This window comes from Ursus arctos, unplaced genomic scaffold (genome assembly GCF_023065955.2).
Source record: "Ursus arctos isolate Adak ecotype North America unplaced genomic scaffold, UrsArc2.0 scaffold_36, whole genome shotgun sequence".
Taxonomy (NCBI): domain Eukaryota; kingdom Metazoa; phylum Chordata; class Mammalia; order Carnivora; family Ursidae; genus Ursus; species Ursus arctos.
This window is the reverse complement of record NW_026623050.1, coordinates 10,029,247-10,055,661: the sequence shown is the minus strand read 5'-3', so window position 1 is coordinate 10,055,661 and position 26,415 is coordinate 10,029,247. Positions and strand designations below refer to the sequence as shown.

The 26,415-nt window shown below is 36.1% G+C and overlaps 1 protein-coding gene across 3 annotated transcripts in view; it reads right to left on the bottom strand.

The window, feature by feature from the left end:
- The window catches only part of CTDSPL2 (CTD small phosphatase like 2), an 80,855-nt gene that overhangs the window by 30,950 nt on the left and 23,490 nt on the right, over nucleotides 1–26,415 (bottom strand). For 2 of the 3 annotated variants that reach the window (XM_026479834.4, XM_044377529.3), the window contains exons 2-4: nucleotides 23,806–24,015; nucleotides 3,284–3,422; nucleotides 1,395–1,544 (exon numbers count right to left, since the gene is read on the bottom strand). In XM_026479834.4, coding sequence (XP_026335619.1) covers nucleotides 1,395–1,544; nucleotides 3,284–3,422; nucleotides 23,806–23,991 — 475 coding nt within the window. In that variant the 5' untranslated portion in view covers nucleotides 23,992–24,015. The remainder of the gene's footprint in view (nucleotides 1–1,394; nucleotides 1,545–3,283; nucleotides 3,423–23,805; nucleotides 24,016–26,415) is intronic. The other variant, XM_026479835.4, reaches the window with a different exon arrangement.

The window sequence follows — 26,415 nt, the reverse complement described above, 5'->3', positions numbered from 1 at the left end:
ATTATTCTCTCTCACAAGTTAAGAGGCTCAATTTAAAGAACTAGACCAAGATAACACGGTTAAAGAGTGGCAGAGCTGGAATTTTAAAACAAGTTTCTCTAATTCCAATGCCCATTCTTTTTCCACCACACCAGCTATTTCCCAAGATGTTCTAAGGGGCACTAGTTTTACAAGATGTTAATAGATGTTTCATAAAAAAGGGTTCTTGGGGTCAAATATATCTAGGAAGTACAGGGTTAAACAAAGTTAAAGGTAGTTTTTTGTTTTATTTCTACTATAGGACTTCACAAGTCCTTTCATGTGCAATATGTATTATGTATATGTATATTTCCCCAAAGCATCTAGATTTTATAGTGCACCATTCTGTCTTTTAAAAATTGTATTATCATCCAGAAACATAATTCAAACTAGAATTTAAATAATCAGTCAACAAGCATTTAATGGCTATTTTCCATATGCAAGACATGATCTCTTGCCCTCACAAAATCTAGAGACTAAATTATCATTTATGAAGAATTAAACATCAAGAAAGATAAGACACTAGCTAAATCTTTAAAAAATATATATATGTTGGGTGGGACACCTGGGTAGCTTAGTCCATTAGGAATCCAACTCTTGCTTTTGGCTTGGGTCATGATCTCAGGGTTGTAGGACTGAGCCCCACACTGGGTTCCACGGTCTGCATGGAGTCTGCCTGGGATTCTCTCCCTTTCTCTTCCTCTCCTAGCACGCATGTGCGTACACGCTCTAATAAAAGGTCTTTAAAAAAAAATATGTTGGGAAACAATCCAAGTTTGATTCTTTCGCAAAGGCATGAAAACCTTCAATTCATTTACATTAGAGTAGTTTACTAATTATCCAAATTAAATATCCCTAGGGGGTCTTTGATGATAAATGATGAATGATAAATAAAAAGTATTACAAATGATATATAAAAATGTGTTACAAAAAATGACCTAGTTTCGACTCACTTATAATATTTAATAAGTTCTACCTTATTGATCTAGAATATTGAAAATGTTTCTGGATTCTCTCCTTGTACATACTAAGGATCACAGAAGTCATTCCAACATAAAAGAAATTACTTTCCCTCCTGCCCAAAGTTTATCATTTAGCTTTTCAGATAGTGAAAGTGGAGTTCATGTACTTCAACAGAATTAAACATGACCTAAATTTATTTCAGTCACCAAAAAAAAAAAAAAAAAAAAAAAAGTCTTTTAGGAGCTGTGTATTTTTTTTCTTTTTTTTCTTCAGGAACTGTGTGTTTTCAATGAGGTTGAAAACAAACATAAGATGCTGACAAATTATGCCAGTAAAATCAAACAGATCTTTTAAAAAACTAGGAAAACTATTAATTTTTTAAACCCAAATTATGGGTAATAGTTTATACTTACCATTTTTATTTGCTGGTGAAAAAAAGTTGAAGACAGGAGAAAATATGGTCCCCAACAACGTAGTCCTTGGAGGACTGCCAGAGGAAGGATTATCTTCTAATTTTCCATTTTGTTTTACATGTTGATTTGTCATTTCATAACTACCAGCTTCTAAGAAAGAAACAAGAAAAAAGTTGCAATCTAGAAAACATGACTTTAAGAAACGTTTTAAACAATTCACTATGAAAAAAATTTTTTGCCTCAAAATACTTCATAAAAACGGATTAACATTTAATGTTAAGAAAGCTGATTACTTAAAAATATCCTGAAGTAAATAAATTGTAAATCAAATGATTTTTATAACAAGTTTATTTAAATGTTTTATAATTATTACAAAGCACATTTACATCTAGAAGTATACAGACTGAAAGGCTTCAAAATCCACAGTGTAAAAGAAAATGAAACAAACTCTTCATAAGTAAAGCAAGTTACAACATCAAAAACATAAATGCAAGATCCTGTCCTTATTTACATTTTGGGAGGCTGTCTACTTCACAAAACCTACCCTCCAATCTATCAGTAATGAATAACAGCTAAATAAATAGAGGCAACATAGATCTACTGAAGCAGAAGACTGTGTACAGCAGTGTCGATTACTTATGTATGCCCAGGCATCATTTCAGAGTGGTTAAGAAGAACGAACAGGTTTTTTTGTCATTTGTTTTTTTAGTTTCTTATGAATAAAAAAATGGGTTTTTGGAAAATATACAATAAAAACAAATTCAAACAAATGTGTTTTGATTAATCATCCTTAACCTTCCACAACTTTACTTGGTATCTATCACATTCTTTCATTCTTTGCAATAGGTCTTTTGTTTCTTTTTCCCTAATAGTCAATTCTAACAATAGAGATACAGCAATGAATTGAGGGGAAGGGGGCAAGGAATTATTCTTGCTGTCGTGTTTAAAACAGCAACGGTTTAAAAGCAGTAATCCACACTCTAAAGTGTTGTTTTTTATAGCTTTCTCTGCTTGTCCTTCTTGTTCTTCTTTTTGACTTTGAGGAGCTTCCCACCAATATTATACTGACCTAGAACAAGGTTTATCAACAGCAGCACTATTGATTTGGGGGCTGGATAATTCTTTATTGAGGGAGGATATACTGTACATTGTAGGATGTTTAGCAGCAGCCCTAACCTCTACCGGTTAGATGCAAGTAGTAACCCCCCAACAGGCTGTGACCAAAAAAAAAAAGGTCTCCAGATATTAACAAATGTCCCCTGGGGACAAAACCGCCCCCTGGTTAAGAACCACTGTCCCATGGGGTGCCTGGGTGCCTCAGTTGTTAAGTGTCAGGCTTCAGCTCCGATCATAATCCCAGGGTCCTGGGATCAAGCCCCGCATTGGGCTCCCTGCTCAGCGGGAGGCCTCTTTCTTCCTCTCCCACTCCCCCTGCTTGTGTTCCCTCTCTCGCTGCCTCTCTCTCTGTCAAATAAATAAAATCTTTAAGGAAAAAAAAAAAAAAGAACCACTGTCCCAAGTGATACAAGTGCCCTCTGAGCTCTGAAATTCCATGATCCAAAAATGAATTCTTTGTACATATTTCAATAAATTAAGTCACTGCTATTACTGCCTTAAGAACTGAGTTTATTAGAGGTTGAAAATGTTCCATATACATTTTTATGATAAATAGTATAAAGCTAGTTGCTCTGCCTTTACTTATTTTAACTCATCAAAGTAGATTTATATTAGATAAATTCTTATTTTATTTCATGCTAATACTTAATACAAAGAAGATTACAAAAATAAGGGGAAAACTGCACAGAGTCAATTTTCAAAAACAGAAAATAAACATGACAAGTAAGATCTCTGTTTACACCTAATAGAACAATATCTAAATATTAACAAACCTCCATTTACTTGACTTTTCCGTCTTACTCGAGATATCTGTTTGTTAGGCTTTTCTCCTGCTCTTGGTGTTGATGTGATCAAATTATTATCTATATCACGTTCAATCCTACTCCGTTTCGAAGGATTTTCTCTCTCTTCCTTAAGATATGAGGAAAAAAACATGCATTGAGCGTAGGCATTCTGCCTTATAGATTACACTTACAAAATATAGTATGTACCCCCATGTTCACTGCAGCATTATTTATACAACAGCCAACAGAAACAAGTGTTCATCTGTTGATGAACTGATAAAGAATATATGGGGTATGTATACACACACAGACACACACACAATGGAGTATTATTCGGCCGTTAAAAAAGAATGAAATCTTGTCACTTGTGACAACATGGATGCACAACACGGATGTGCTAAGTAAAGATAGTGAAAATACCATATGACCTCACTTTTATGTGGAATCTAAATAAATGAAAGAAAGACTCCGCTTGTAGATACAGAGAACAGACTGGTGGTTGCCAGACGTGGGGGAGGAGGGCTGGCAAAATGGGTGAAGTCAAAAGGTACATATTCCAGTTCTAAGATAAATAAGTCATGGAAATGACTTGGCAACCACAGTTAATACAATACTGCATATCTGAAAGTTGCTAAGAGTAAATTAGTTCTCACCACAAAAAAGTTCTAACTATGGTGATGGATGTTAGCTAGGCTTATTGTGACGATCATTTTACAACACATATATATAGATACCAAATCATTATGTTTACACTGAAACTTATACAATGCTATGTTATCAATTATACCTCAATTTTTAAAAATAGAAACAGTATGTGTAATATATTTTCCATTTTTCACATCCGGGAGAAACAAAATAGAATAACATAATATCCAACACTGCTAAAAAACAAAGAAAAAAATCTGACAATGTTGTAAGAGGTTTATTATTAATGCACTTATAATACACAAATATAACTACAGCATTCTCACAATTCAGATCCTATCCCCAGGGTCCATTAAACTGTCTGTGCTGGGCGCCTGGGTGGCTCAGTGGGTTAAGCATCTGCCTTCGCCTCAGGTCATAATCCCAAAGTCCCAGGATCATGTCCCACATCAGGCTCCCTGCTCAGTGGGGAGTTTGCTTCTCCCTCTGACCCTCCCCCCACTTGTGCTCTCTCTCAAATAAAAAATAAAATCTTTTTTTAAAATTTTTTTAAAAATAAACTGTGCTATTGAAATATTCAATTGTACAATATCCTCTGAGTTTTCAGCAATTTTCCCCTATTCTTAGACTTGTCCAAAAGAACAGTGGTTGTTTCCTTGAGCACTCAGGGTATGAGACAGAACCCCATTGGAATTTGCTGGCGTATCACATATTACCAAAAATAACAGGGCCTGCCAATACCACACCCCAATGCCAATCTCAATTCTTTAAATGCCCAAATTAACATCAAGGAGTCTACTCCCTAATAAAGCTCTATATTCCTTTCCTTTTTATGGGGCAAATCCACATCACCAGATTATACTGTTTTTGTAGTATTGACTAAAAGACTACACGCCAAGTACACTCTTGGAGTATACTGACTTTTCTTCATTAGTACATCTATTTTTCTCATTTGTAAAATTTTTCTAGAGTCATCTACCACATGAATGATTTTCTTACATTACTGTAATACTGGCATATAATTCCTTGGTTTTTTTGTTTGTTTTTTTAGTAATCACTACACCCAACATGGGACCCTAACTCACAACCCCAACATCAAGAATTGCATGCTCTACCAACTGAGGAATCCCGGTGCCCCAACTCCTTGCTGTTTTAATGAGACTACCTGGTATCTCCTGGTAAGGATTAGATTTTTAAATCTATATTAAACATAATCTATATGTATAATCACCATTCTTATTCAACAGGAATAACTTCTTTATTTGTACTGAATATTTGTATCCAATGCTTTTATACCAGAGCAAATAAGATGCTGCTGTGCATTTTTTTTTTTTAAAGATTTTATTTATTTATTCGACAGAGATAGAGACAGCCAGCGAGAGAGGGAACACAAGCAGGGGGAGTGGGAGAGAAAGAAGCAGGCTCATAGCGGAAGAGCCTGATGTGGGGCTCGATCCCATAACGCCGGGATCACGCCCTGAGCCGAAGGCAGACGCTTAACCGCTGTGCCACCCAGGCGCCCCGTGCTGTGCATTTTCTAAAGGTTTAATACTATTTTGTTATTTCTAAAACAAACCTTGGTATTGTAAATGGCCACAATTACAATTCCCTATCTGGATCAATTCTACTCCTGAAACCAATACTACACTATATGTTAACTAACTTGAATTTAAATAAAGTCTTGGAAGAAAAAAAAAAGATATTTAAAGGTTATTAAGAAACTAAACTTTCCAGGGCGCCTGGGTGGCTTAGTCGTTAAGTGTCTGCCTTCGGCTCAGGGCGTGATCCTGGCATTATGGGATCGAGCCCCCCCACATCAGGCTCCTCTGCTGGGAGCCTGCTTCTTCCTCTCCCTCTCCCCCTGCTTGTGTTCCCTGTCTCTCTGGCTGTCTCTCTCTCTGTCAAATAAAAAAAAAAAAAAAAAGAAAGAAACTAAACTTTCCTAAAAAATAATTCCCTATTTGGATTAAAACAAAGATGGTATCAAAATACATCATTCCATATCATACCACACAGAATTTTACTTTTACTCAGTAGTTTCTCTAATTTTAAATACCTCTGTTAAAACAATGTCATTATACCACAAAACAACGCTTCAGTGATCCAGAACAAAATTCTTCAAATGGTTACTATTTATCATTCCCCTGCATTTTAAAATGAATAGTAAGCCTCATATCCCAAACACTGATCTCCACTGCCAGCAAACAGGACTCTCTTTATAAAGTCCTTCAAGAACAGAAATGCCACAAAGCCAACAACATTAAGCTCCAGCATCTTCTTGAAGAAATCTCTTAGTACATCTGCTATAACACAAATACTTACATTCCTAAAAATCCAGCATTCTGCAACACTAAAAATAAAAGGCTTAAGGAAAAAATAATTGGTCCAGGATGGTAGAGAGGGGTACACAAGGCAGATCAGTCAATGCCCCGTTAACTCTGTAACCATAGCACTAACAAAAACAATGATTGGGACACCTCCAGAGATAACTTGGACACCCCAGTGAGGCAGCTAACAGCAGCTGAAATGCTACCTCAGGGCTTAATAAAAGGTAATAAAAACGGAGAAAGAGAAACAAGGGCTTATGGGAACTGAGAAGTGGAGCTGTAAGACAGTAGAGCTAAAAGATGGACACAAAAGGAAATGCAGACTGCCACATGAGAAAAGTCTCTGCTAGACCAGAGTGTACTTCTCTAGGAGGGAAACCCTCCCTCCCTGCCACTGCTAATTATCACTTCTAATTAAAACCTGTGTGTGTGCGTGTGCGTGGGGGGGGGGGGGCTTTTGTTTCTGTAGCAGCTGAATTTAAAGTTTTTTACTTTCCTGATGAAATATAAAATTCAGCTCCCTGGGGCACCTGGATGACACAGTGGGTTAAATGTCTGATTCTTGGTTTCAGCTCAGATCGTGATCTCAGGGTCACTGAGACCGTGCTGAGCCCATTCAGCATGGAGTCTGCCTAAAAGACTCTCTCTCCCTCTGCACCCCCTTCCCTCTGTGCTTGTGCTATCTCTGCTCTCTCTCAAATAAATAAGTAAATCTTAAAAAAATAAATCAACTCCCTTTATTCAGGATCCCCTTGTTTAGTTTAGGAAAAAGTCATGTATAAAGCAATGCACTACTCATGTTATACTGACACTATTCCCCATTGCAGAAGTACCACATATTTATTGTAGCAGAACAGACTGTTCTGTGGTCAATTAAAAATATGTATAATATTTGGGGCGCCTGTGTGGCTCAGTCACTTAAGCCTTCAACTCTTGATTTCAGTTCAGGTCATGCATGATCTCAGGGTCCTAGGATTGAGCCCTGTGGTGTCAGGCTCCGCGCTCAGAGGGAGTCTGTTCGAGGAATCACTGTCTCTTTTCGTCTGCCCCTCCCCATGCTCATGCTCTCTTTTAAAAAATACATAGTATGTAAATACACACATAAAGTAAAAATATTTTAGCTTTCATCTCTAAGTAGGAAGAGGAAGCTATTAATATCAAGGTTAAAGGTCTGCAGTCATTGACAATAAAATCCTATTCTTCAGAATAATGTATTCAGATGTCTAATGATGCTCCAATTCTGAAAGACAATTCATCACCCAATCCTAGTCTTTCTTGAACATTCAACTATATAATTTGGAGACTTTATGAATGTGGCATGATTTTTAAAAGAACTAGGAAAAACAAGATTCCTATATTACTGTACAGGATGCTTTAATAAATTTATTAACCCTGCAATGTCTTCTCTGAAATTTATATTTTTCAAAATTGTCCCTAAAATAGGCCCTATGGGAAAATCTTGGGAAGGTAGTGTTCTTATGTCTCTGAATCCCAAGGAAAACACAGAGACCTAAAGAGGCAAAAAAAAAAGAAACAAAAACAAGAACAAAACAAAACAACCCAATGGCAAATTCGCAACAAAACCAGGAGACAAGGTTTTGTCTCCCCTAAATTCCAAGCAGATGAGGACAAACCAACAGCCACCACACCTGAGTGCTCACACGCAGAAGTGCAGAAGAAAGCAAAGGGATCAACAAGGTGTGTGATACACATGAGAACAAGAGAAGCCCGAAACAGCTTAAAAGGTAGGTACTCAACAGAAAGCATGGCGGACCAATTTTATGACAGGAGAGAAAGCTGCTGTCCAATGCAACAGCAAAGGGGTCCATGGTGAGAATGAAACAATAGCTCCTATGAACTTTTGAAAATGATCAACTATGGCTCTCTTTTAGAATAAGCCTACATACTAAGGGGAAACTGCTGGGAATGGAATCAAAACTGAGTAGCAAAGGCACAACAGAAAAGAAGGAAAGAGGGTGCCTAGGTAGCTCAGTTGGTTAAGCATCTGACTCTTAATTTTGGCTCAGTCTTGATCTCAAGGTGGTGAATTCAAGCCCCACACTGGACTCCACCACACTGGGTGTGGAGCTACTTAAAAATACAAAATGGGAAAAAAAAAAAGGAAAGGAAAGTGAAGTTTCAGATAAACATCAGGTAGTAATAGAGATAGGAAAAACTCAAGACGCAATGACTGTATTTCTTAACATTACACAAAAACAACAAAAACAGAAAAGATACCTTAAACCATACAACCTTCTAAAACTCAGAAAAACTAATCTCATACAAAAATGAGCAACAAGAAAGTATAGATGTTAAATCCACACAAAAATTATTTTAATAAAATATACAAGGAGTAAAATAACCTCTACAGATAAAGAATGCATGTTAGAAAAATATGCATATAGAATAGACAAAAATTATATTTCAAAACACAAAACTTAAGAAAATGATGAGACATACATCGAGTTAGAAAAATTCAAATCATAAAGACAGAACAAAATAATTAGAAATAACAAAAAAAGTCATATCAGAAATAAAGACTGAACAGAATGGACATAAAAGTGAGTAAACAATAGATTATGCCTTTTAAAAGAAATAGAAGATAAAACGGGGAAAATTTTTAAAAGACATCAAAATATTACAAATACTAAAGATACACAAAGATCCAACAGACAGAAAATAGTAGTCCCTGAAGAAGGAAACCAGATCAAAAGCATGGCAGAAAAATGAATATTAGAAAATTTTCCTCAAGGAAAGATTTTAGGGGCATCTGTGTGGCTTAATCAGTTGAGTGTTCAACTCTTGGTTTTGACTCAGGTCAGGATCTCATGGTTTTGAGACTAAGCCCTATATCAGGCTCTGTGCTCAGCATGGCGTCTGCTTCAGATTCTCTCTCCCTCTTCCCCCTGCTCACACTCTCTGTCTCTGTGCCTCTCTTTCAAATAAACAAATCTTTAAAAGATTTTAAATTACATATCGAAAGATATGTCTAACTAAAACTATCAACCCAGAAAACAAGATATATCCTAAACTTCATTGAATTTAAAGAAAAAAAATCCTTTGGAGATCAAGGAAAAATCATTTATATAAAGTAAAAAAACCCAACATTATCATCAAACTTCAACCACAATGCTTTTTATGTCAGAAGAAATGGAGTAATGGTTAAAAAAATCAAGAAGAGAAAAGCCCAGCCAAGTATTTTATAGGCAGCAAGACTGGATTTTCAACCTTAAAGAGCACTGTCATCAACGTGCAAGAATACTGTTCCCATGAGTGCTTTCTGTGGCATCTACTAGAAAATGAGTTTCAGACAACAAAAATGACTGCAGACAATGACATGAGGACTGAGGATAAACATTAAACACAATGAACACAGGTAGACCCTGTAAAACTAAGATAAATGAGGACTGATAGTGTCTAATGACTACAGGCTCAGTATGTATAGATATAAAACTGTAAGAAAATCATTAAGAGATATATCAAGTTTTTTTTTAATTGTTCACTTTATTTAATTTTTTTTAAAGATTTTATTTATTTATTTGACAGAGAGAGATAGCCAGTGAGAGAAAATACAAGCAGGAGGGGTGGGAGAGGAAGAAGCAGGCTCCCAGCAGAGGAGCCCGATGCGGGGCTCGATCCCAGAACGCCCGCATCACGCCCTGAGCCAAACGCAGACGCTTAACGACTGAGCCACCAAGGCACCCCTCACTGTTCACTTTAAAGTCATTCTGAGACAGAAAATTTAACAGAATTCATTCCCAGCTGATCTACACAAGAAATACTAAATGAAGTTCTTTAGGCATAGAATAAATAATACCAGATGGGATCCTAAACCTGCAGTAAGGAATGAACACCACTAAGGCAAATATGAGGAAATATAAAAGATCTTGGGGCGCCTGGGTGGCTCAGTCGTTAAGCGTCTGCCTTTGGCTCAGGGCGTGATCCCGGCGTTCTGGGATCGAGCCCCACATCAGGCGCCTCTGCTGGGAGCCTGCTTCTTCCTCTCCCACTCCCCCTGCTTGTGTTCCCTCTCTCACTGGCTGTCTCTATCTCTGTCAAATAAATAAATAAAATCTTAAAAAAAAAAAAGGAAATATAAAAGATCTTGGTGTTCAGTACTACTGTGCTCTTACCAGCTATCTCCAACAGTCATACTTGTTATAATCTCTGTAGCCTAATTATGATCCAGTAAATTATTATTTTGAAGTCTTAAAGTTGTTAATATATATATTTGTGGAAATATAAGAGTACTCTTAATGTTCTGCTTTGCAATAATATCAAATTCGGTTTTTAAAACTATGTCTCAACAGCTATTTTGAAATTCAGTACTATTTTAAGATAAAAGAAAATTTATAAGTTTATAATTAAGAATGGATCATTGGATTTAAAAAGGGAGATTAGGGATGCGTGGGTGGGTAGTCAGTTTAGTGTCCACCTTTGGCTCAGCTCATGATCCCAGGGTCCTGAGACAGAATTCCGCAACAGGTAGGGGGGAGGGTCCTTGCTCAGAGGGCAACCTGATTCTCCCTCTGCCTGCTGCTCCCCCTGCTTGTGCTCTTTCTCTGACAAATAAATAAAATCTTTTAAAAATAATAAAAATAAAATAAAAAAGGGAGATCAGACAATTTGTGGTTTCAATCCATTATCACACTGAAGAAGAAACTGACATACCCAAATTCTCTGACTCACAAAAGGGGGTAAACTACTCCAAAGAATCTGAATCAATCTGCAAATTACAAATGAGAAGATGATAAAGCTGTTTTCCCTTTAGGCTGCATAAATACCACTAAGTTGTCTTCTCATGCCTTATCTAATAGAACACATTCAAATAAAGTTATGGTGCCAATCCAGGTGCACTATCATTTGAGAACACTCATTCGGTATTTAAAAAAGTGGAAATTTAAATGCACTTTAAATGTACACATGATGAGCTCTTTAAAAGCCAAAAATCATTACAGCTTTTCAAATTAAAAATAAAAAAGCCAATGAAATATCTTAAAGAGTAAGTTATCATACTGCATTGGTTGAAGAAGTGTACATAATATCTGAAAGACTTATGAACTCTTGCACAATAGATATTGCTGGAAGCCTGCTGGGTAAAGTCAATAAAATTTAAAATTTAAAAAAAAATTTAAAAAATTTAAAAAAACCAGGCTCTTCCACTTCCCTAAGAAAATAACTCACTGAATTGAAGACTTATTTGCAAATACAGGAAATGAGTTAATATCTGGTCTATAGAATTGTACTTCTGCCTTACGGATATGGACAACTTTCTGTTTTGACCATATCTGATACTAGCATCAACTAATCATCAAAGATCTTCTTTACTGTGAATGGTAACAAACACAGGTGGTGAATAATTTTTTTGCATCTCAGTTTATCCTGAAATAACTTGTGCTGAATATTAGTGCTGACTATACAAAAGCATAGACAGATATAACTACTGTCACTTAGCACAAATTAAGGCAATGACACCCAATAGTCACTGTATTATTTACTGCCATGCCCTAGCAGGGAGGAAAAAGCCAGTTTGACTTAAGAATGTTCCTGATGAGGCTGTAAAATTAATTAAATCTCAACTCTTAAATATGTCTTAACATTCTGTATGATGGGATGGTTAGTATAATAAAACACTACTGCTGCAAACTTGTGCTTTCACAATTGTCTTGAGAAAAAGCATCTGAGTTGGAGCACCTGTGTGGCTCAGTCCATTAAGCATCCAACTCTTAACCACAGCTCAGGTCATGATCTCAGGATCATGAGATCAAGCCCCGCTCAGGGCTTGTGCTGGGCCCAGAGCCTGCTTAAGAGTCTCTCTCCCTCTCCCTCTGCCCCTCACTCCCTAAGGAAAAAAAAAAAAAAAGGAAAAATAAAATAAAATAAAAGAAAAGAAAAGAAAAAGAAAAAGCATCTGAGTGATTGAGTTATTATAAGCTGACTTAGACCACTTTTGCAATGGAAAACTATTTCTACTTGAAGTAGATGTTTTCTGAAAAGTGAACAAAGCAAGTTATCACTCCAAGAAAAACTTTCTGTTGCCAACAATAAAATGTCAGCGCTTTCAAGCAAAAATCGTAATTTTAGAAAAGTCAGACCCAGGAGCGCCTGGGTGGCTCAGTCGGTTGGGCGGCTGCCTTGGGCTCAGGTCATGATCTCTGGGTTCTGGGATTAAGCCCCGCATTGGGCTCCCTGCTCAGTGGGGAGTATGCATCTCCCTCCTCCTCTGCCACTCCCCTGCTTGTGCTCTCTCTGTCAAATAAACGAAATCAAAAAAAAAAAGAAAAAGAAAAGAAAAGTTGGACCCAGCACCATGAGCTTGACAGCTTCCCAGTACTTAAAAACTATCCTGTTGCAGGGCACCTGGGTGCGTGAGTCGGTTGAGAGCCAGACTCTTGGTTTCAGCTCAGGTCATGATCTCAGGGTTGTGACATCAAACTCCGCATTGGGCTCTGCACGCAGCAATGAGATTCTTTCCCCTCCCCCTCCCTTCCCCTGCTCAGCTCCCTCACACACTCTATCAAATAAATAAATAAATAAATAAATAAATAAATAAATACATACAAACTATCCTACTGAGATCAATGGGGATGTTCACAAATGTGATTTTTAAATACTAAATGACAAAATATATCAGTATGTCGAAGATCTACATAATTCAGTGAACCAGTATCTTCTAAATAACCAGTGCATAGTGTTAGAAAACCACACATACTGCAACATTTATTCCAGGTGCAAGACAAACTAACAAAAACATCACTGCAGCACTTTCAAATTCCACCTTGGAATAAGAACCTAAGAAACTACATTTGTCAAGTTTCAGTATAGCATCAATAGACTACCACAATTATTTGAAAAGGATATTAAAATAATCCTCCCTTTAACAAATACATGTGAGTATGGTTTTCTTTAAATGCTTTCGTAATAACAAACTATGTATGAAGCCATCATTAAAGACATCTGCAAAATTATAAATAATGTCATGCTTCCTACTAATTTTCTTTTTGTTTTTAGGAAATAGTTAAAATGTTATCTGTATTGACAAATGGATTAAGAAGACGTGGTCCATATATACAATAGAATATTACTCAGCCATCAGAAAGAACGATTACCCAACATTTCCAGCAACATGGACGGGACTGGAGGAGATTACGCTAAGTGAAATAAGTCAAGCAGAGAAAAACAATTATCATATGGTTTCACTCATTTATGGAACATAAGAAATAGCAGGGAGGGGGCGCCTGGGTGGCACAGCGGTTAAGCGTCTGCCTTCGGCTCAGGGCATGATCCCGGTGTTATGGGATCGAGCCCCACATCAGGCTCCTCCGCTATGAGCCTGCTTCTTCCTCTCCCACTCCCCCTGCCTGTGTTCCCTCTCTCGCTGGCTGTCTCTATCTCTGTCGAATAAATAAATAAAATCTTTAAAAAAAAAAAAAAGAAATAGCAGGGAGATCAGTAGGAGAAGGAAGGGAAGAATGAAGAGGGGGTAAACAGAAGCGGGAATGAACCACGAGAGACTATGGACTCTGGGAAACAAACAGGGCTTCAGAGGGAGGCAGGTGGGGGACTGGGATAGGCCGGTGATGTGTATTAAGGAGGGCACATATTGCATGGAGCACTGGGTGTTATATGCAAACAATGAGTCATGGAACACTACATCAAAAACTAAGGATGTACTGTATGGTGACTAACATAACATAATAAAAAATTATTATTAAAAAATAAAAAATAAATAAAAAAATAAAATGTTATCTGTATCAACATTCAGTGAGTTTATAATTACAATTATAAATATTTTCAAAATTCCTCCATTTTAATATCTAATGAGATATATTTTGATAGATATAACCCACATAAACAAATGTTCTTTAGGGTTTCCAATCATGTGTAAGAAGGTAAAGGAACCTGAAATCAAAAAGTTTAAGAATCACTTGTTCAAGAGGGATTACTAATGAAATCACAAGAAAAAAGTTAAGAAGTCACCCCCCACAAATGAGGAAAATATCTGAACTGTCAGTTCACAAAAGAAAATCCCTGTATGGTCAATAAGCACTTGAGAGGATATTCAACCTCATCAATCATCAGGGAAATGCAAAATAAAAACACAATGAGATAACCACCCCACCCCTGTAGAAAGACTAAAATTAAAAAGACTGACAATACCAAATATTGCTGGGGATGTGGGCAACTGAACTGCCACACATTGCTGGATAGAATGTACAATGGTACAAATATTCTGAAAAACAACTAGGCAGTTTCTTAAAAGTTAAACAGTCTTTCAACAAATGGTGCTAGGACCAAAAGATATTATTAATATGTAAAAAATACAGCTGGACGCTTACCTCACACCACCTACAAACAGTCTTTCAACAAATGATGCTAGGATCAAAAGATATTATTAATATGTAAAAAAATACAGTGAGACGCCTACCTCACACCACCTACAAAAATTATTTCAAAATGGATGAAAGAGCTGAACATAAGAACTAAAACTGTAAAACTTATAAGAAAAAAACTTAGAAGCTTATAAGAAAAAAGTTCTAGAGAAAACTCAGGGCTAAAACTTTATCAAACCTTGATTTTGGCAACAGCTTCTTGGATATGACACCAAAAATATAAGCAACAACAACCAAAAATAAGCAAACAGAACTTGGTCAAAATTTAAAACTTTTGTGCTTCAAACGGGTCTGAAAGAATGGGAGAGAATATCTACAAATCATATATCAAATAAAGGACTTGTGTCGAAAAGAGAAGTCTTAGAATTCAATTACAAAAAGCCAAAACCCAATTTAAAATGGGCAAAGGATTTAAAAGACATTTCTCTGAAGAAGTTATAATGACCAACAAGTTCATGAAAAGGTGCTCAGTGTCACTGGTCATTAGGAAAATGTATTATCAGAACCACAGTAAGATACCATTTCACACTCACCAAGATGGCTAAAACTAAAAAGACAATAAACAAGTATTGTTGAGGATGTGGAGAAACTGGAACCCTCAACTTTGTTGGTGGGACTGTAATGTGCAGCCATTTTGGAAAACAATCTATAATTCCTTAAAAAGCAAAACACAGAATTATCATATCATCCTGTAACTCTCCTCAGTATATGCTCAAGAGAAATGAAAATAGATTTCCACAAAAAACCTTGTATGTGAATTTTCACACCAGTCATTTTCACAAGAGCCAAAATGTGGAAACAACCTACATGTCCATCAACTGTTAACATGGAGTATATCCATGCAATGGAATATTACTTCACAATAAGAAGGAATGATGAAATGATATATGCTACAACACAAATGCACACTGAAAACATGCTAAATGAAAGAAGCTAGACATAAAAGACTATATGTTGTAGAATTCCATTTATATGAAATGTTCAGAATAGGCAAATCTATAGACAGAAAGTCAACTACTGGTTGCTCAGAGTGAGGGAGGAAGGGACAGTTGATGGGTGAAAGCCACTGAAGATGATTTAAGTGGTGTAAAACTCATTGTGGTAACGGCTGCAGAACTCTGTGCATATATGAAAAGCTACTGGATTTTATACCTTAAAGGGGTGAGTTTTATGGTATGCTAATTATGTCTCAATAAAGCTACCACAAAAAAATAAACATACATTATATGACCCAGCAATACCAATCTTAGTGATTTATCCGACTTTAACTTATATATATGTCCACACATGGACTCAACACAAATGTTCATAGCACCTTTATTCACGATAGCCAAAAAACATATACTATCCAAACGGATAGACAGATTATGTTATGCAGTATACTCATACAATAGAATTCTGGGCAGGGGGTGAATAAATAAATACATGCAGTAACACAAGTGATTTTAAAAGCTTTACGCTAAGTGAAAAATGCAAGAAATGCTGTATGACTACAATCATATGAAACTCTAATTTACGTGATCTATAACAATAGATTGATGGTTGTCTAGGATGATGCTGTGAAATTGTCTGCAAAGACTGAAAGGATACTTTTTGGGCATGAGTATACAAATGTGTTAAAATTCGTGACAATATACACCTTAAATAGGTGTGTTTTGTTGTGTATAATTATAACTCAAGAAGTTAATTTTTAAAGTCAATATAGGAGATAGAATGAAATTCTAAAAGGTAATTAGTTTGCCAAAAAGAAGGCAGGATAAGAAAAACCTAACTAAACATGTCAATTTAAATATAAATACACGGGGTATATTTATACATGGGAGGGAAAGAACTATGATCATGAAAATGCTAGGAAAGTTATGCAGCTATATTACTATTAAGCAAAGTAAACCTCAACGCAAATATTACGAGCGATAATGACAGACATTTCACAGTGTTAACAAGAACAATTTATACTCATCACAAATGTGTATACACCTAACAAGAGAACTTCAAAATAAAGGAAAAAACTGGCAGAACTAAAAGGCAAAGTCACAATAGTTGGAGATTTTAACATCCCTCTCTTAGTAACTGATAAACAAGTTTAAGAGATAGAAGACTGAAATCTTATCAACCAACTTGATCTAATTAATAGTTATAGAACACTGCACTAAATCTAGAATATGCACATTTTCTTCAAATACACATGGGACACTCACCAAGATACACTATATGCTAGAAAATATCAAAAAATACCAAAGAAATGAAATCATACAGAGTATATTCCTAGATCACAATGATATTAAATTATAAAACAATTTTAATATCTAAAAAATGCCCAAATATCTGGAAATTAAATAACACATTTCTAAATAATCCATGAGTCAGAGAATAAATCATACACACCCACAAAAAAGGCAATAAAAACATATTCAGATAAGCACCAGGTGATGTATGTATGGAATTGGTGAATCACTATATTGTACACTTGAAACTAATATAACAGTGTACGTTAACTAACTGAAATTAAAATAAAAACTTAAAAAATATATATCAGAATGTGTGGGAAAACAGTACTTTGAAATTCACAGCTTTAGAACTTATACTGGGGGAGGGGGAAGTGTAATATCAATGATCTAAGCAAGGGGCTGGCAAACTACAGTCCAGAAGCCAACTCCAGCGAGCTGTTTTTGTATATCCAGCAAGCTAGGAATGGGTTTTTTTTTGTTTTTGTTTTCAAAGATTTTCCTTTTTTTAAGTAAGCTCTACACCCAACACAGGGCTCAAACTCATGAACCCAGGACCAAGAGTCATGTGCTCTACTGACTACTGAGCCAGGCAGGAGCTCCAGGAATGGTTTTATATATTTGTAAACGGGGATGGAGGGGAAGGGAAGGAGGATCAAAAGAACAATGTAATTTGATGATATATGAAAACTGTATGAAATTCAAATCAGTGTCCAAAGTTATGCTCACTCATTTATGTATTATCTGAAGAGTTGAGTAGTAGCTATAACACAATATAGTCCACAAAGCCTAAAATGTTTCTTATCTGAAACAGTTACAGAAAAAGTTTACTAGGGGCGCCTGGGTGGCTCAGTCATTAAGAGTCTGCCTTTGGCTCAGGGTGTGATGGGATCGAACCCCACATCGGGCTCCCTTCTCCGCTGGGAGCCTGCTTCTTCCTTTCCCACTCCCCCTGCTTGTGTTCCCTCTCTCGCTGGCTGTCTCTCTGTCAAATAAATAAATAAGATCTTTAAAAAAAAAAAAAGGAAAAGAAAAACTTTACTAACCCCTGATCTAAGCTCTCCCTTCTAGAAACTAATAAAAAAAAAAATAAAGTATAAGAAAATATTAAAAATAACAAGTAAAAATCAAACAGAAAATGGAAAAAGAAAATTAAAGACAGATGTTGGTTCTTTGAAAGAGTAAAGAATTTGATGAAGCTCTAACAAGACAGATTAAAACAAAGATAAATCAAAAATATCCATATCAGAAATGAAAAGAGATACATCACTATAGATCCATTAGACATTGATATTTATGTAAATATCACAAGACTTTACACCAAATAATTGAACAATTTGGATGAATGGACCAATTCCTTGAAAAACACTATGACCAAAACTGAAATAAAAAATACAAAAGCAAAACAGCCCTGTATATATATATATTACAGAAATCAAATTTATAATAAAAGCTACCTCACAAAGACTTCTACTACTTATTTAAGGATAAAATAATACACCAATATAATAATAAGCCAATATAAGTTCTTTCAGAAGTAAGAAGCAGAGGGAACAATTCTTCACTTGCCTTATGATCCAAGCATAATCTTGGTCCCAAAATCTGAAAATATGACAAATCAAGGCAACTACAGACCAAAGCCCTCATGAACACAGATGTAAAAATCCCTTAAAAAAAAAAACACACAGTAAAGCAATTCCAGCAACACAAGTTTGGTTTTCCATTAAAAAATATTTCTGCACTACCCCACATTAAAAGAATAAAAGAAAATTTGAAGAACATCTCAAGGGATGGAGGAAAGTCTTTGACAAAACTCAACATGTTAAGAATTTTTGGCAAAAGTAGGACTAAAGGGGAACTTCCTCAAACAAGTAAAAGATAATTATGAAAAACATTTAGTTAACATCATATCTAATGGTAAACAAACTCTTTTCCTCTAAGATCAGCAACAAGAGAAGGTGTTTCCTCTCACCACTTCTATGGAACATTGTACTAGAGGCCCTAACTAATGCAGTAAGTAAAGAAAAATAAATAGAAGGCCTAGAGATCAGGAAAAAATAAGTAAATTGGCAGTTATCTGGTATACGTTATGATTATGTATGTACAACCATCCCATCTGAACTTCCAATTTTTTATGCCATAATAAATGATAAAGTACTTATTAATCTAATCGTTAAAGAACACATCTAGAGAGACTGACTTATACTAACTTTGGAATGAAGGAAGAAAATTCCCAATAAAACCATGAAGCCTGGTAGTAGTACAGAGGTTAGAGTTACAACAAAGTTTTCATCTAACCATGTTTTTCAAACCAAGGGGTACAACCCATCAGTCGATCGTGAGATTAATTAAAAGTATTAAAAATCACCTTTATCTTTTTTTAAAGATTTATTTATTTGAGAGAGAGAGTGAGCGAGCACACAGTGGGAGAGGAAGAAGCAAGCCCGACCCCGGGCTCAATCCCAGGACCCTGGGTTCATGACTTGAGCCAAAGGCAGACACTTAACCAACTGAGCCACCCAGGCACCCCTAAAATCACCTTTAAAAGGAGAATAAGAAACAACAGAAAAGAAAAATCAAACACATCAAATATATTAAGGGTGAGTTTTGTTTCACATGTATAAATATAGTAGAAGATATCTTTCTAAGGGTTATACTTAAAAGATCTTAAAACACTGATTTAATATAACAGGTACGGGGGCGCCTGGAGGGCTCAGCTGGTTAAGACTCTGCCTTTGCTCAGGTCATGATCTTAGGGTCCTAGGATCAAGCCCTGCATCCGGCTCCTCACTCAGTGGGGAGTTTGCTTCTCCCTCCACACCCCCATGCTCACTCCGCTCTCACTCACTCTCTCTCAAATAAATAACAGGTAGGATTTTATTATTTCATTAGAATTATAACCATATGTAAATTGACGACTCTCAACAACAAGAGCATAACAGTATTTAGAAAAGAACTAAGGAAAAGATCATTTTGTTATGGGAAAACTCTAGTAACCACCTATTTGGAAAGGTGTAGAGAGATTTTCTGATATAAAGCAAATATATTTTAACTGTGAGGCCTTCACTTCAAATATATATCAGAAATCTCATTATGCTAGGGCGCCTGGCTGGCATAGTCAGTTAAGTGTCTGCCTCTTGGTTTCACTCAGGTGGTGATCTCAGGGTCATGAGATCCAGCACTACCCCCCCAACCCCCGCTGGGCCCGGAGCTCAACAAAGAGTCTGCTCGAGTTTCTCTCTTCCTCTCCCTCTGTCCCACTCATTCTCTCTCTCTCAAATAAATAAATACATCTTTAAAAAAAAAACAACTCATTATGCTAAAAGCAGAAAGACTGTACGTCCACAATTCCTAAGTGCTCTTGCTGACAATTTCATAATTCTGAAATCAGAGAAGTGGTAAATGTTTGAATCATAAAATCTTGATTTAAAAGAGACCAGAGATTTTATTCACCCTGTTATGGGGTGAATTTGTGTCATAACCCCCCCATTCCCAAATTCTTACGTTGAAGCCCTAACCCACAGAATATAACCATATTTAGAATATGGTTTTTAAGCAGTAATTAAGTTCAAATGGGGTCATTAGGGTAGGCCTTAATCCAATTATGAGTGGTATCTTTTCAAGAAGAGATTACAACACAGACAACACAGAGGACTGACGGGCAACTACAGGAGGACACAGCAAGAAAGCAGCCATCCAAATCAAGGAGAGAGGCTTCAGAAAAAACCAACCTGCTGTCACCCTGATCTTGGACTTCTAGATTCTGTAAAAAAATTTGTTGTTTAAGCCACACAGTCTTTGGTATTTTCTTATGGCAGTCCTAGCAAACTAATACACATCCTTATATTCATAAATTAACAAACTATCTTTGGTTTACCTAAATACTTTCATGGCTAATTTATACAAAATTAAGACCAGAATACAGATTAAAACTTGTTAGCAGTATAAAAATATAAAAATGGGTCAGTGATGGTAAAATGGCAGGCACCAAGAGCCAATGATCCTAGAAATCATAACAGTAACAGAAGAGCAAAAAAGTAGGGTGATACGAGAAGAGCAAGTTTCAAAAGTCAGACTCCTGAAACAGGCATGAAAGCAATGTCAGATACCTTAGAAAGGACCATAGCTCAAAAGAGAGAGCAAGAAGGTTTGTCTAAAAAATTCAATTCTAGCCACATAACTTTAAAAGTCCAAAAGCAGACAAAAAGGAAGGGTACCAAAGAAACAAAAAAGGCAGCACAGGGAGTTGTCTAACTGACTTGGTTTTTAAAAGGACACTTGTAGAGATAAGAAATGTAGTTCATCATCCAGTCAGACTAAAGACGATGAAGATATATGCAAAAAGTACTAGGGGGGAAATCTTCCTATAAAAAGAATAAGCTTCAGGAAGTTTGGAAATGATGATAGAATATAAATATATGACAAAGTGGGAAGGCAGTATAAGAGATGCAACTCTTACTTGCTTTCATCAAGAAGAAATTTCAATCCTTACACGAGATAGGTGATGCTATTAAGACAGTATCTAGCTACTTTGAGACAAAATGGTATAGGAAAAAGAGCACAGGTATCAGAGTCAAATGTACCTGGGTTTAAATCTCAGCATTGTCACTTACTGTAGAGGCAAAAGTGCACAGTGGGTTAGAAGTGTAGGCTCTGAAGCCAGGGTATTTGGATTTCAATTGCAGCGCTGCCACTTAAAGCTAAGTAACCCTGCACAAGTTATTTAACCTTCCTGTGTCTTAGTTTCCTTATCTGTAATATAGAGATGACAGAACCAACCTCATATGGTTCGTACAGCTTAAAGAAGTTATTACACTTAAAGCACTGAGAACAGTGTAGGACACATACTAATTGCTCAATAATGGATAGTAATTACTGTTCAATTTGTTCTTTATTGTTTGTTTCTATCCTGGACATTTATTACAATTACTGTTGTTATTGACATGTGCAAGTTACCTAAATTCACTTAGCCTAAATTTTTCTCTTCTATTAACTATCAAAAGATAGTCATATGAATTAAGGAGATACAAAATACAAGGCACCTAATAAATATACTCAATAAACATTACCTGCCAACCCCTACCCAAATTTTGAAAAAGACAACACTGTACTTAAGATACTACACATAAGCAATCATTGTACAGATTCTCAATAAAACTTTAGAATATATTATCAAAGAGATGATTTAATGACAAAGAGATAAGAAAGAAATAACAACCAGAAGCCAGTATAAGCTTGTAGGAATAATACATGACAAGCTGATCATTTAATTTACTTCTAACATAGGGTTAGTATGGTGGGGTAAAAAACAGTATACCTTGATTTTAGCAAGACGTTACAATACTAATTTTCATAATAACCTTATAGAATACAATAAAAAAAATCTGGATGATTAATAATACAATTAAATGAATCTGAAGCTGCAGGAAAACTCTCGTCCCCCAAAATTAGTGAATAAGACGTTAGTTTGCAAACAGGTTTTTAGTAGCCCTATCTTATTTAACATATTTAAGTAGACATTAATGAAAAATGCAAGATTCTGGTTTAAAAAAAAATAAAAAGGGGGCGCCTGGATGGCTCAGTCGGTTAAGCATCTGCCTTCAGCTTGGGTCGTGATCCCGGGGTCCTGGGATGGAGCCCTGTATCGGGCTCCCTGCTCCCTCTGAGCCTACTTCTCCCTCTCCCTCTGCTTCTCCCCCTGCTTGTGCTCTGTCTCTCTCTCAAACGAATAAATAAAATCTTTAAAAATATAAATAAGTAAATAAAAAAATAAAAAGAAAATAAAAAGAAAGAAACTTGACAGACATTTCTATAGGAAAACCCTGAATGTGTAGCTGACATGGGCAAAAATCTGCTAACCAACAAAGATACATCTTACTACTAAAGGAGAAAAAAATCATGATATGCTATGCGATGGTGCCACATTAACAGAAGAATGCCCAGATCAAAAGAATATGAACAGAAGTCAGAAGACATAGGAAAAACCCATCTATTAAGTTTCTTTTTTTTTAACCAAAATCTTGTATTTTTCATTAATGTCTACATTAAATATATACACTAAATGACAATAACACTATTTATAGAGTTACATTAAAATTTCTCAAACTGCTTGTTCTGTTTGCCATCTAGTGTAAAAACAACTCTGAGACAGATAAACCAGTTAGAATTAGTCCCATTTTATTGTCTTCTTGAGGTTCAGAGGGGTAACTGAGCTTCCTGAGATCAAGCTGGTCCAAAGTATAATGTGGAGCATGTGACTCCTAGTCAGTGTCTATTTTTTCTTTAATAACTTTTTTCCCTTTTGAATAAAGTAATATATTGTCATTGTAAAGTGTTAGGATTCAGAGAGAGAAATCATCTCCCTAATCAGACACTGTATTAATAATATTAACAAGAAAATTTAACTTTTCTTTGAAATGAAAAAAAATGGAAGTGAGAGAAACAGCTCATGTAAAATAAGGAAAAATTTCTTTTACTTTTCATAATACTATGCTGAAAAAAAAGAAGGCTAAATGGATCAGTTAAAAGTAGAATGTTTTCTGGGGCGCCTGGGTGGCACAGCGGTTAAGCGTCTGCCTTCGGCTCAGGGCGTGATCCCGGCGTTACGGGATCGAGCCCCACATCAGGCTCCTCTGCTGTGAGTCTGCTTCTTCCTTTCCCACTCCCCTGCTGTGTTCCCTCTCTCGCTGGCTATCTCTGTCTCTGTCAAATAAATAAATAAAATCTTAAAAAAAAAAAAAAAGTAGAATGTTTTCTTGAATGGCCATTAAGTATTTTTCATGTTATTACTCTTAAAATAATACCAAAATGTAGACATTTCCTTAATATACTAGCAATATTAGATTTCTCATCTTTGCATGCTTAAAGAAAACAACCTAAACTTTAATTTCAATGATCTAAGTACAAGGTAAAACCATTACCTTGGGTGTGCTTCCTTTAATGAATTTTTTAATTGAAGACAATAAGCCGGTTTCATTTTTCGTTGTTTTTTCTCCCCCTGAAGGCAGGCTATCATCAACCTCTGAATATTTCCTCTTTGCTCTAGCAGTGCGTTGTGTTTGGATTTGATTTGATTGCTGAGAAGCTTTCCGTGTTCTCAGCCTCATCTTTTATGAGTGCCACATATAAAACTATGAGAGAAAAATAACAAGGGTTATTACAATTAAACCTAGCATACCAAAATGTGCCCAGCTTATACAAGAAAAATCTCTTGGTCCAAGTCTCTAGGGGATTAAAATAAGAAACCAACATTTTAAGCGAAAGGTTGCTTTGACTTTTACACATTATCCCAAGTAATCTTCCCACCAACTTCTAAAATATCATACCCTACGATCTAATAAAAATATAAGTAACACCAGGGTGCCCGGGGTGACTCAGTTTAAAGGTTAAGCGTCCAACTCTTGATTCTGGTTCAGGTCATGATCACAGGGTTGTGAGATTGAGTCCCGTGTCAGGCTCCGTGCTGGGTGTGGAGTCCGCTTAAGATTCTCTCTCTCCATATCCAAAAAAAAAAAAAATAGTAACACCAAGAGTGTGCATACTCTTTTCAAAACACTATGCTGCCTCCACCCATGCTGACATTATCATTCATTTAATCATTCATTCAACAAGTATTTATCGAGCACTTAACCACATTCAAGGCACTGGGCTAGGTTGAGCACCCAGTAAACACTAAACAACATATGGAAGGTTTTTGACTTCTGGAGCTCACAGTGTGGTGGAAAAACCCTCAATGAACGAATTAATTACATGAGCATGATTCTAATCATCGACAATCATACAAGTGTAAGAAGAGCAGTTGGATCATTCAGTTTAATTTATAAGATCATTCAATCTTACCACAGATAATGATACTTTAAAAACTGAATTCACATTAGAAAGAAAATATAAGGCAATCTACTTAGAACTCTCTCACTTTATGGATGAGAAAATTAATGGCTGGCGAGACTGTACCAAGACACAGAAGTGGTTAAGTACATACCATAAATTAGAATCTAAAGTAGAATATAAAAATTACCAAACTAAGAATTAAGAAATGTGAATTCTAATCCTATTTCAATCATAGCTAAACTATAGTCACTTGTTTTTTCACCTGTATAAAGAATACATTCATCTTACCATCCTGAGCCTCAAAATGAAAAAGGAATGAGAAAAGGCTATGAAGTGCAGGAACAATAACGCTACTCATAACAGTGAATGCATTCATAGAAAAGTTTAACTCCCTTTAAGCATTCCAAGCTCCTAAAGATGCAGAAATTCCTGGCAAAGGATAGGGTCTTCACTGACCAGTTAAGCTTAAGACACTGTGTCTTTACTAATTCAACGTTAACAGTCACAGAAAAAAAGTTAGAAACTTTTAGAAAGTATATATATATCTATATATAATATAGATATATAGAAAGTATATATCTATATTATATATATATACAATCTACTCCCAACAAAAAACCCCAAACTCAAAGGATTCACCAGAGGAGTCCCTAAATATCTTTACAACTATTTTTTTCCTAGCAGCAAATGGTGCTCAGTTTTAAGTTGCCATCCCAAAATAAAAAATACTGCCTTTCTCCTAAAGAGTCCATGTTAACTTCTAAAGTGATTTATCATTCAAGGCATGTATTATTTACTTTAAAACCCTATTTAGAGTGCATAAATGTTGCCTTAATTCCTTAGTTATTGAACAGCATACCTTAGAAAAGGAAAATTCCCATAGAGAAAATGCAAGGGGGAATTTCTCAGAACTATTTTTAATCACTTTCTGTAATTTTTAAAGTTTTTAAAAAAATACCCAAGAATGACTCTATCTTAAGCCCAGAATCATTAAATGGAAATTATAAAACCTTATGAAATAATACACTGATGTAAAGTGGGTCTTAAAAGACTAAAGGCATATAGGTAAATCCAGTCTTATTAAGTTTGGCTGATTAAAATTTAAATACTTATTGGTTACCTGCTACTGGAACGTTAAGGATGAAAACTAAAACCTCTGTCCATGAGAATCAAAAAGTCTGGCAGGTAAGTATACATATCATAATGTATATATAAAATGCTAGATCACTCCGCATGAAAAGAGTGAAGACGGTACTGGGAAAGCTTATGAGAAAGGTCCTATGAACTCAAAAATAACCAGGGGGCATTTACTGGAAAGAAAGACAAAAGCATTTAAAGAAGGAGCTGAAAAGTAGGTTTTTGTCCATTCCAATAATGAATTGTAAAAAGTGTACTTGATAGGTCCAAAATAGCTCCGGGAGGCAAAATGGCAGCAACAGGGACAGCCCCAGAGGTGACGCGATGCCAGAGGTGACGCGATGCCAGAGCATACGCCTTTCCCGAGGGCCTCGCGGGTGCGAACAAGTGAGTTCATAGCCCAATCCAACAAATGCGTGTTGGCTTTTCTCGCCATGGCCATGGGGACATAAGGCCTTTGCCCTGATAGGCAATTCCTGCATTCCACAGGCCTGACCTGGGGCTGCCAGAGGCACGAGGCCAGTCGCGCAGGTCCCTCGGTCCTGACCGGTGCAACACTGAGC